This window comes from Athene noctua, chromosome 3, assembly GCF_965140245.1.
Source record: "Athene noctua chromosome 3, bAthNoc1.hap1.1, whole genome shotgun sequence".
Taxonomy (NCBI): Eukaryota; Metazoa; Chordata; class Aves; order Strigiformes; family Strigidae; genus Athene; species Athene noctua.
The window spans coordinates 27,571,611-27,584,749 of NC_134039.1; the positions used below are offsets into that span (position 1 = coordinate 27,571,611).

Sequence of the window (13,139 nt, forward strand, 5' to 3'; positions counted from 1 at the left end):
TTAGCCACCCCAGTGCTTTGAAGTCCTTTTTGAGTGACTTAAGACTTCTCTCTACCATCTCATCATTACTTGCCTGATAACCAATAAGGGGTAGTAATCAGAGGGCTGCACCAGAGCAGTGACTTTCCTTTTAATATCTCTGACCCGAGCCCCAAGAAGGCAGCAGGCCTCTCTAAGGTATGTGTCTGGTTAACATATGGGCCCCTCCGTACCCCTCAGAATAGAGTCACCCACTACAATCACCCTTCCCTTTCTAGTGAACAATTTAATGTCTAGTGAGAAAATCCAGTTCTAGGCAGGGATGGACTTAGATTTGTTTTTAAGTATTTTTTGAGCAATCAAGAGAGATAGGTTATCTTGAATGTAACTAATTGTACTAAAGTTTCATTAGTTATACTGGACTTTATTTTGATCACCTCTGCTGAGGTAGACAAATCCATTGAGATTAATAGTACTGCTAGTTAAACAGCAAATATGTTCTTGACAAGGGCAGAATCCACCAGACTTAGAAATACCAATGTTATTTCCCTTTGTTCAGGTTCCATATCTCTAATATATTTCCAAATCATATATTGTTTATAAGTTTGCTAATTGCTCCGATGAGTGGCTTATGTAAAACCAGGACATTTCCTTTAAGTAACACAGAGAGAGACTGAACCTTTGAGCTGTGAGATATCTATTGTTTACAGAACATTTGGAAACCTACAGAGTATTATAGTCTTCTCAAAATGGATGCAAGTACTAGGAGAGAAAAATGGCGAGAAGCTAACTACTAAGGATAACTCATGTCACAATAAAAATGTGCATTTGCAAGAAATTCCTTAGAAACAATGACCAAAATAGACAAAATGTCCCACATCTTTGCAATATAAAGCCAGATTACACTGAATAATTCATATGTGTAATTGGAAATAGATATAGTTTTAAAATCTAATAGGATTTTAACAATCAGAAAAATTCTAAGAAGAGCACAATAGTGCTTTTTACTGTTGTTTTGCTTTTGTTCTGTTTATTTTAGCACTGTTTTTCTGCTCCTAGCCCTCATCTAACATGAACATGCTACTTCTGGGAAGACTTGAAAAGACTATGTGTTGATAGCGAAAATTTAATATTTTGGAGAATTTCCCCTCTCCAGGGGCACTCTAGCCAACCTCTTAAACAATATTTACTGAGTCTCTTTCCACATTGTACAAGGCGACCATTTACATTCTTTTACAAAGCTTACAAAAAATGGGTAAAAGTCGAAATTGTGTACTAAAACCACCGTAAGGGAGTGATTGCTAAGACTGTTCCAGCAGAGGATTGGAGGCAAACTTAAGGAGCAAGGTGGGGGAGCTGGAATGCCCCACTACAACTAACTATAGAAGATACCAGCACATGACAAGGACAAGAGTCATCCTCCCTTGTATGAAATTATCGTTCAATATAAAGCAGCATATTGAAACTACCTCCTTAGTAAATTCTTCATACTCTAAGCATGTTTTAGTATTCTATTTGTCCTGTTTGAGTCAGTCTGATCACTTCCCTATTTTAATCTACTTTCTGCAACACTGTTGGAAAACATCTTTGATAGACATTACTAAACTGGACAAGGGATATATGCATATGCCCACACACAGTCTTAGTAATCACTCCCTTATAATGGTTTTAGTACTCCATTTTAACTTTTCTCTTTTTCTGGAGCTGCTGTTTATTAAGGGAATTGGCTATTTTGTCTTCACTGTACATTTATGCCTCTCTCTCTCTAACTGTGCTCCATGTGCTAAAATCAGGTTGAAAAGCCTTCTAAGGGGCTGCAAGTAGCCCTTCCAAAGCCAGAATAAATAATCTGACTTTAATGAAATAATACTAATGGGGAAGCTGGGATAGTCAAGTAACCAGTGTGCATTTATGTGTATGGCTTTCAAATTACCATCAACACCTGTATCATAAACTGATACCTGAAATAGGCTAAATGGATACAGTGCTGTTATTGCTATTGTTATTATTTTACAACATTCAGGAGTGTGCAGATGCCTTACAGTGCAGATAGATACTGTTCGTATTCCCACACTGCAACAGGGGTAGCAGGTGGATCTCTGATCCCTCTAATTCACTGTAGAAATCTTTACACAGGTTAATCCAGTTGTGGTGGTTATACATTTCATGATTCCTTCCTTCCAAAGAAAAAGCAACCAGGAAAGGGAATCTGACTTCCTTCTGAAGTAAGAGAGTAAATGTAAAAAGAGCTTATTTAGCCATAATCAGATATACAGTATACAAGAAAAATAAGCTACCTTTACCTGTGAAATAAGACAGACTTGACAAGTGTGACAACATCCCGACTGGCATTGTACCCTGCACAAACAATGGCAACGTGAATGGTCTGTGGGAGAAAAGGAACAAAAAGAATAAAAATTACAGTCTGCTCCTGTGTTCTACCATTCATTAAGGAGAGCATATACATGACTGCTATTCTTTAGTGAGGTGATTGTTAAAAGGTTTGAGTGGGCGTTTTGCACCTGTTTGCAGCCCACTTAAGGCAGTTTGTTAAAAACATCTTGAGTCATAACACCATCGTATCAAAGTCATTACTATCCCTAAATTACATCAGATATCTGAACAGAATTGAATTTATTAATGAAGAGCATATGTGTGCACCTCTGTATACACACATACTCGTTTAGCAACACACAAATTCTGAGTATGCAAACATGCAGACACTTTAACCTTCAAAGTTTAAAATTATGTCTGATAATTAGAAGCAGATATCCTCTTAGAAATGTTGCATTATTTCTGTCTTAAGGACACCTGCTAAGGAGAGGGAGAACAAGCTCTGATGGATAAGCCTGACTGGGACAACTGGTCTGCCAGGGGCTGGGTACATCCCAACGATAAGATAGGACACAGCCTGTGAAGGCAGGCAGTCAGTACCCTGCCTGTGACTACCAGTACGGGCTGTACTGGGCAGTGTTAATGTGAAGTTAAATACAACACCACCCTCCCACCCCCCCATTCTCCTCACACCAGCACCTCGGTAAATTATCACTTATTATGTGCCTTCTTACCTCCCTATTAATATGAGGCAGAAGTTTACTCATCTCCACAAGAGGAAAGGGAAAATTGGAAAGGCATTACTAGTCATTATTCTTAAGGTAGTAAGTAATAATTTGAAAAATGCTATTTACTCTTCTGTGGTTTTAAGATCAGCCACTGACATTCCCCAGGAACAAAAGAAAATTTATCTTAGCAAGTTTTTGACTCCAGCTTCCATATTTTTCTGTTTCTCAGAGGTCACGGAAATGAAGGAGAGTTCACCATACTGGCAGCACAAAGCTGTGACTGGAGACACAGCTGTGAAACTGCAGGGAAGCCTTATTTGGCTTCCATTTGAAGCTTGGGTAGATGTTTTTTCACACACAGCTCTCATTTTCCACAGAAAGCCCACTACACAGAGAACAAATGAGGAATTCTGCCTCCTCACATAGTCATAGATTCCCAAAGTCTAGCTTGTAACAGAAGCATATTTTACATAAGAGGTGGCATGTGCTGGGAACATCTAAAGAATCCGTAGCCCCATCCATTAACATCAGCTGGTACAGGTTACAATTTGATTCATATAATTGCCAAGCAGCTGTGCCATTGTGCAACCTCCACATGAACATCGCAGCTGCCTCCAGCCCTCGTGTGCCTCACAAGCACAGTGAAGATCTGAGGTTTTAAGAGGACTTGAATTAATAAGGCAACTGTCTGTCCAGAGAGGTGTGGGAAAGAAAAGATATTGCAGTACACTTTCTGTGTTCAGCACTTTAAATTTATGTTGAAGTCAATAGCAGTTGAGCATGCTCAGCAATTTGCAAAAATTGTGTTTCTTGTGATAACAATAGGAGAACAGAAGATTTTTATTTCAGCAGTGGTTTGTACCATACTTATGGGCATGGGTTCCTGTGGGTGCATAGATTTCTGACACTGCACACACTGCTTCCTCTCTGGTTGCCACCTGGTCTTTCTCTGGTTTCTGGAAAACCTAAGATCCTTCCTTTCAATGCCAGTTAAAATCAAATTAGCTGAGAATAATTTCATGTCTGCTTTAAGCACTTCACCTGAAGATGCTGGGCCAGACACAAGGATTTTATGGGTTGTGACAGAATAGCACTGTCATATCACTGCCAATGTAATTTTACATAACCTCTGCTTGCCAGAAAAGCTCTTCTCACACCCTCTCTATCCACTTTAGAACTCCCCTCAAAATCAGAGTTAATTCTGTCAAGGACTTGCCCACATCTGTTCTCCTCTTCCTAAATCAGTTTGTTTCAAAATTAAAAGCATGCTTTCCTCACTGTCTTCTAGCAGGTGCTGTTGTCTTGCATGCTGTTTCAGTCAGGGCACAGTGAGAAGACAACACTTGCTACTCTTCTGAATGTCTTTCTCTGGTTCAGAGACACAGGTGAGTTCATACACCTTTCACTCAGCCTCTCTGCAGTGTTTGACACTACATATCACTTCTATTCCCGCCTGCCATCAGCTACAGAAAAAGCAATAATCCTCAAATCGAATAGAAACCTAGTCCTTTTTTTCCAAAGTTTTTGCCTGCAGCATGATGCAAGACTCAAAGTCTGTCCCTCTACTTTTCTTGATTCACCTTCCTCTCACTCATTGTTTAACTGTTAAATGAAGTCAGTGGAAAAACAGGTAAGCCAACATGAGGTCATCAACCTGAACTGTCTGCAGATGTTTGCATCCTAACGAAAAAGGTTTTATTACTCTTTTTCTCCATGCTTGTTCCAAATACATGTTTGGCTAGAGAACCGCTGGCTGTAGCCAAATCCTGGTCAGACACGGAAATAATGACTGGAAGGAGGAAGCACTTCAAAGAACTTGCATCCTCCTGAGTATACTACTGTAAGCATCAGCTCCCAGATTGTGAAATTGGTCAGCAGCATCACAACTCTCAAACTCTTCATTTTTCGTCCGCAGATGGCTAGAAGATTGTATCCCTATCCCACCAGAACTGGCCACTGTGATTCACACAACCTCTGGACTCAATGACTGCAGCTAACAGGAGTGAAGCCACACAAGCAAAGAATGCCTCAACTCCCACAATATATGGCAGACTGTCTGCTTGGTCCAACATGTCCCTCCAGATATCTCATACAAGGGCTCTGCATGCTACACTTGCTCCTCACTGTTTACAATCCATGATAATTCTACTAGTCAAAGTCTAGCCTGGATATTCAGGAGTCACTGCAGGACCAAATTGAGCTCCTTGAAAGTGTCCATCCTCTTACAATGCTCTTTTTAAATTGAATAATAGGCATGTTTATCACTAGTAGAAGTTGCAAGAAGTCCAGACACAGGCCATTCACTGGAGCTGCTTTTAGACAATGGAACTAATTGCAGCAACAGACCAGATTATGATATATCTTGCTTTCCAGACTCCATGAATTATTCTTCCGTTTATACATACAGGTATGATGGGTAAAGAAAACACTGTGGAAGTTGATCACACTCTTCTTCCTATAGATGGGGGATCAGGGACACAAAGAGTACTATTTTTTATTTTAAATAGTTTAGGAAGCATTCAGCCCCAGGTACGTCAAGGAAGTTAAGCTTCTTTAGAAAAGGGAGTTTAAATAACACCAAGGTGCATGTTAACATAGTTTAGAAACCCTTACTTTAGTCACTTCAGACAAGGAAAAACTGTTTCTGAAGCAGTATTTCATATAAGTCCATTCTGGAGTAATACTAATGGGAAGAAAGTATCCAAAACGACATGAAAAACTGTGCCTTAGATCCCATGCTGATAAGAAGCATAAGTTGCCTAGATAAACAGATATTATTTTTCCTCCTCAGGCGACCTTTCGGAATGGTGAAATAATGACCTTAACAAACTCTATTTCATTCTTACATCTAAAAATAATATTTGGTAAACCATTTCATACTTCAATAATTTTCTAGTAGTACTAGCCAGGTCTACCACTGCAGTTACTTAATCCTTCACAAATAACTGTTGAATGTGATTAAAAGATATTAAAAGCATGTTACAAAAATGTAAATATGCTACAAATGGTTCCCAGAGGCAGGTAACATCTGGTTTTCCTGTATTACAGTCCTTAAGTTGATGGGGGTCTGTTCTTTGTGGCTCTGGAGCACTACACACTTAAACCTATTGAGCAACACCATTAAGAATAGTAACAATACAAATACTCCTGTAAAAATGCTTTGAACGTTAATGCCTACTAAACGCTATACTGCTAATTAACCATTTTCTAATATATAATATCTTTAAAATATATTTATAAATACACAATTCAAACAAAATACCCAGTTTATGGAGGCACAAGCTGGAAAGATACTGGGTAACATCGTAAGAAAGAGCCATATAATTCTGTTAGCTTCCATCAGCATTATGCTCTCTGAAGCCTGTTATTTGTGTCCATATTTGTGTAAAGACTACTCTTAACTTGTATTTCCAAGGTTTGTGTTAAAATTTTGTCCTACTGGGAAGGCATGACAAGGATCTGTTTCCTCCAGGAAGAAGGCCCTTGGTTGGAACTCTGATTTTTTCCTTGCAGTATACCTTTTTCTCCCCCAGAGCCCCAGTCTTCTTCCCAGGAACCCTGTCTTTTTCTACCCAAGTTGTTGACTTGCTGCAATATATTCCAGGCCCAGAGGCTAAAAAAGATTTCATTTAGACCTCTGAAACACTGAAAATGGAGGGGTGAATGGAGTCAAGATACTACTCACACAAACATGGAACCAAAATCTACAGTAATGGGATAAACGAGGAGACCTCTGGCAAATCTGATAATAAGGAAATTTAATTTTAACTTCCACTGCTGTTACTGAATTGCTGAGTGAATTCCTTAAGAAAAAGAAGAAAAAGCTATTTCGTTATCAGAATTGTATGTGATGAGATATGAGGATGGCAAATAAAGTGAGGTTTTGTATTTTCTATAACCATTGCCTCCAGCACAATGCTAAACCCCACTGAGCAAGTAAATTTATTGGTAAAACACATTATAAACTGAAAGGCCACTTAAACTATTTCTCCTTTAAGCTGCTATTTTTGTGTCCCAATTGGTTGATACATTGAACCACAAAGAACTGGAATTCAGCTCATCACTCCTTAGCATGATAATAAGGAAGAAGTGAGGTTTGTTTATTGATGGCCTGAACCTTCCCTTATTAAAAGAAATGCCAAAATGCTCACAGGGAGGAAAATCAGACACTCCTTACCAGAAGGAGGGAAAATGAAAAACATATGCATCCTTTTCCCTCTCCTTAAAATAATGTCAGCTTCTTTTTTCCACACTGACAAAGTTGTCCAACTGAAAAGCAGCAATTCATTTTTAAATGACATTTGATATTTGCCCATTAAATAGACTTTATCTGAAGAGATAATTAGGACTTTTTCTCTCCCACTTTTTTTTTTTTTCAACTTTTATCTTCCCAGTGGCAGAAAGCAAGATAAAAGATGATATAGTATTACCCTCTTTGTAGAAATAAATGGAGGAAGCTATTTTTGATATATTCACCAGCTGGGATTGGTACAAGGCCTTCAGGAAAGACCTTCTGTTTTGGATCTGTCCATATTTGGAACTGTCATGATTCAGATATCTAACATCTAAGTAGATGGATGACATCCACAAAACCACTGCAAAACAATCCACAAAAACCTTCATAGAAGCAGATCTCCTTTTCCCTGCAGCTAATCACACCTCTTGTGCACAGCTCACGCAAAGCAGGTGGTTCCACGGTAGCAACCAGATACACTCAAAGGCACAGGCTGGCACCATAAACCAAATTTTAAATAATGGTAAACCCTGACCTGTTCTAGTACAATGCACAAACAAAGGAGTAAGGCTCTTCAAAGCACTGTGGCACTTTCATTTAATTTAGAAACATGTGGGGTCAGTTTGTCACAGGTCTTATCAGCAAAGCCTGTACTGAGGTCAGCTTGGAACAAAGCTTTGATTTTTACTCTGGGTTTGAGGACACAAGAATGAAAAATACAAAAAACTCTGATAAAATAACAACTCAAAAGATATTCAGATGGTTAAATGTTTTAAAGTTTTTAAAAAATAATAATTAAAAATTATCTAAAAAGTTGCACCCCATAGTCCTTTAAGAGGGTGGTTTCTGAACAGAAAGTTTCAGGGGAAAGGAGATAGGGATCTGCAATGTCCTTAAAAGATCAAATTTATCAAGCTTTGTTTCTGGCAGGTTCCTTTTCTTTATGTACCTCACATTTTTCCACTGCTGGTTGCTGCCCACACTCAGAGCTGTTCCCTGCCACAATGCCAGCCCGCAGGCTCTCACTGTCGCCTGTCCCCTCTTCCATGGAAAAGGTTTTGGAGTGATTGCTACGGTGGTGCAAGGGGCTGCGACTCTGTGCCAGGCTGAGCTGCTTGCGAAGCACACGGTTCTCCTCCTCCACCTCCCGCATGCGGACTTCCAAGCTCTCACGCTCCTGCTGGCTTGACGCCATGTACCGAGGACTGTGGGGCTGGGATTCAAGTGGAGGCAGTGACACTGGCTTCCCATCTGCAAGAGAAGGAAACAAAACACTTCTGTCAGAATATACTTCAAGTTGCGTTTTCCTTTAATGTCAGCACTGTGAGGCAGGGAAGTGTTTCAAATACAGCCACATTTTACACAGACTTGGCACTTAAACACAATGCTTAAGTGCATGGTAAACATGGACAAATGCTGAAATTCTATGAGGTACAGGTCCCACTAATATTAAAACCACAGTAAAATATAAGCATGTGTTTCTTTTGTTCTGGATAGGGCTGCCTGCCACTCTCTAGTCCAGGAAGAGAGCCAAGAACAGAAGGATTTAATGCAAAGAAAATTAATATACAGTTAAACATATTTTAGAAATGGAAGAAAAAATAATTTTCCTATTCCCCATTTCCTCCACAGTCAAGCTACAGCATTTTGGTTATCATTTTGTGTCAAACAGCAGCCCCAGCTGATTCACATGTGAGGAGCACATTCAGCTCCTCATGAGAACATGAGCTTTTATTCAGCAACACAGTGCTTTCTGAGAAATAAGAGGTTCAGGACAGAAACATTCCATACACATGTGGGTCAAATTCTGGAAAGTATTTTGGGTAAAAAAGACAAGGGAATTTTGAAAAAAGGCAAATGGCTCAATTCAACACCTTTAACTAAAAAGTTATATTCCAGAAATATGAAACACTTTATTTTCATATTTGCAAAAGGTATCTTCTTCGTTAAAAACAGCAGTAAAAATGAGCTAGATATAAAGTATAAAAAAGACAAACTAACCTGAATCAAAGGTCCATAACCAAAGACAACAATTTCAACACATTCTGCCATCACTTCCCACTGTATTATTGCTACCAAATTTTAAGTGAGCAAACAGGGATGCAGCTGATGTGTTTTCAAAGAAGACATATTTTCATGTAATTTAATATATATATATATACATATACACACAGAGTACAAATGCTTGAAAGATGGTAAAAAAATCTCAAACTAAACTATTATTCAAAAATTTTCAACCAAAATCAAATTGAAACAAAGCAAAAGACAGTGAGCTATCCAGTGTCATAATTAGCAAGACATTCCTTTACAGTGAAGATACATAAGCATCTTATACTAAGGTATTTCTCTGAAATAACTTTCTACCTGCATGTATTAAAAAAATAGTTTGCTATTTAATAACTTTTCTAATGCAGAGTCCCTTGGCTTTATCAAACACCAGCTTGAGTGGTTTAGAAAATTGAAATCATGCAGTTATTGCTTAGCAGTTCTCAGCAAATGCATTTCTCACCCTCTCACTCAGAACCATCTCCCTTCTATAAAGACCTAATCTTGTTCTCTTCCGTTGCTTCATATTTACATGACTGGTGAGGAGTCCTCTAAACTGAGTTAATGAAAAAACAGCTATAGAAATAAAAACTTTGATTCTAATTTCCATTGTTGAATTATATAAGTGTACATACTTCATGTTATCTATATAAATAGCTATCCTGGTTTTAATACATCATTTGGATAGATTATCTTGCATTTTCTTGCAGACTTTCTTCTGCAAAAATTTTCTATTATTTTTCTGTTTATTACTTTTACCATTAGCAAAGCTTATGAGTAAATATGATCTTGAAAAATGTCTCAAGACAGATTCCATTGAGGCACTGATATTTTGGAACTTGAACACATAGTTATTAAAAATTAAATGACAGACTTGAAAAGCCTGAAAATCATGGGTGCAACAATAGAGAAATGTCACCATTAGAACAGAGCCATGCTACAATTAGAAGTGCAATAAAATACTGAGTTATCTTTCTCCATCCAGCTTGGAAGGCATGGAACTGGAATTGTGTTATTTCTCAGCTGCTGATACCCAAGCTATGAAGACTAAAACTAATATGGATGTGATTATATTGCATTCCTATTACTGGACAGCGAGACTGTATTGTATATACACTCTCAGATAAAAAGAAAACCAGCACTCCTACTCACCCACCCACAGAACAAACAACTTGTATTATCGACATGCAACACAAATCTAGCTGAAGACTTCATTGGCAATAATAACTCTCTGCTTGGTGAATAGCCAGTATGACACAGATGTTACTTATCTCGTCCCATTCTTATCACTGGATTCTGCTACGTTCTCAAATAATTATCAGAAAAGGTAGCAAGATATGGAAGTAAATCTCGGAACAACATTCATCAAAATCTCAAAATACACAAAAAATTAGGCACCGCTTTCACTATTCTATGGACATAAATCAATAGGTCATAAATGCTGTTTTGCCAGAATTAAAAATTAACAGAAACGCTACTATTGTTTACATCTAAACAATTCTAGCTATATTCATAAGAACAGTTGAATTGTTTCTCCACAAACAGCATAGTCTGAGAAAGGAACTGAAAGAAAATATCACCTCACTGCCTCAGAATGGAAGTTGCAGCAAGTAATGAGATCAGCTCAGTGTTTATGCAGCTTCAGGTTTAAATGCCAGTAAACCCCACTACTGTCTTCTCAGTAGTACATATTTCTGCTGGTATGTAAAAGGTGGTAAGGAAATCATGCCAGGAATTATACAACCAGCTGGCTTCTTGATCTGAAATATTTAATTAGTTGAAAGGTATTGATCTACTATAAAAATTATCCATGTTTTGCTATAAAGTGCTAAGCACAAGACATTTTCTGGGATGATCTCCTCAGGGTTCATACAACTGGACAAGTCATGCATTGTTACTAGCAGTGATGATTAGTCTTCAGTGAATCTTGATGTATTTGGTATATTTGTAACACACTCCAACTCCCTGCTGCAAAGGATAATTTGACAATTCCAGAACCCATTTGAAATAAAATCAAAAGTGAACTGAGTTTGATCTTAAGACTGAGAAATCAAATAATTTTTGTCATAAATGTTGAGATGATCTAGCTCATAATTTTTACACATCTGAGGTTGGTGAGGCCTGTGACTAGGTATTATTTGATTTAGTCCTATTGCCAGACTGGATATGTGATGAAGATATTTTTATTACTTCAGTGAACATACAGACATGGTAGAATGCCTCTTGGGAACTACTGCCTAGTAGGTAAACTAGGCTAGAAAACTGCCTAGTACGTAAACACATGCTACCCTGATCTGCTTCCTAACAGTTTTCAAGGCAATGCAAGAACTGTGTGCTTCACCTCATCTTTGAAGAAGGAGTAAGTGGACTAATGTAAGGTAACACTGATATTTGAATGTGTGTGCTGCTTGGCAGAAGAGTTAAACTGATTGCACTGCACTTGAGTTTTATAGTTTTAAGTAACTGGCAGAGTGCTCTGAGCTGATGTCTAGGCATTTTTTATCTAATCTAAATCAAAATAACATAACACATAAAGAAATCTGTGTGACTTTGGGACAATAGATCTCCCAGGGAACACTGCAGGGAACATTGCTGTGCTCTAAGGCAAGTAGTACACTTCTGAATAGTGCAATAAATAATAACAAAGCTATTATTTTTTATTCTTCATTTGGGGTTATTGCTCTATTTTTGGGCCTTTGCAGTCTCAGATTTAGTATTTTTCTTTCTATTTGTGTCAAGCCTTTTACTTAAAGACTTTTTGTGCTAATACAACTGAACCACAAAAATAAAAATCACCTACAAAATTCCACTGTCCACAAAACAAAACCCAAACACAAACCTGAATAATTATTTCATGATTGATAGCAGTCAATGACTTATCATTACAGTAGGTCCAACAATTCCGAAAACTTGACAATATTCAAGTTATGAATTCTATGGATTACTGAATGCTTCTGCATGTGTGGAGTCACCTGTATTTAAGGCAAGAGATTTCATGAAACTTTACTTAAGAGAGCACCTTAAGACACTGGAAGAAATAAAGTCTATAGAAAGCAATCCAGCATGATTTATTTGAAAGAAGGGCTGAAGCAGTGGAATTTTCTTAGATAGAAAACCTAAAGGATAAGCATTAACACCAAGTTCCTAGTTTCATAGTTATCAAACTTGGAAAAGTGATAGTCCTGAAAAGGACTCAGTGGTGTTGGAAGCTTGCTAGAGAGAAAGGCACAGAGAAAATAAACTTTAGCCAAAGGTTAACTACAAGGCTGGATAAGAGGAGAAAGAAGAAGAGTATAGGGAACAAAAATTCACCCCAATTCAGAGGAGAAGACAAGTGCAGAAGCAGTGATCCTGAGTTTCTCAGATGATCCTGATCTGAACTCAAATGCTTAAAATTTTGTTAGGCACTGAGACAAGCAAATTTATGTAGCATGTTGTGGGATTTTTTTTTCCTTAATTTTTTACATTTCTTTTGCTATTTTAAGTGCAAACTACTTGCTCTTTCAGCATCTTTACAAGGTCTAGAGGTTTCTACGTGTTTTAGCTCTTATTCATCCCCTACATAATAGCATGTAATGCCGTTATAATGAATTAACTGATGACAGTGAACTCTAGTCACCCTCTGAGATAAGAGGAAGTTATGCTGCTCACAGATAATGTTTCGGTCTGTCTGACTACAGATACAAGAAAACACCACTCCTCCATTTCACATTTGTTCACATCTGAAAACTCACATTATCAGTGCACCCTTTGAGGACTAGCAGTATAACAATTTTAACTAAAAGCCAATATACTGCAGAAAGAACCGGGATAGCAGG

General features: G+C 37.9%; 1 protein-coding gene across 4 annotated transcripts in view; it reads right to left on the bottom strand.

The window, feature by feature from the left end:
* Window positions 1-13,139, bottom strand: part of LARGE1 (LARGE xylosyl- and glucuronyltransferase 1) — a 326,896-nt gene that overhangs the window by 167,344 nt on the left and 146,413 nt on the right. For all 4 annotated transcript variants that reach the window (XM_074902384.1, XM_074902383.1, XM_074902385.1 and 1 more), the window contains 2 exons: window positions 8,225-8,526; window positions 2,283-2,365 (listed from right to left, as the gene is read on the bottom strand). In XM_074902384.1, the coding sequence (XP_074758485.1) occupies window positions 2,283-2,365; window positions 8,225-8,526 (385 nt within the window). The remainder of the gene's footprint in view (window positions 1-2,282; window positions 2,366-8,224; window positions 8,527-13,139) is intronic.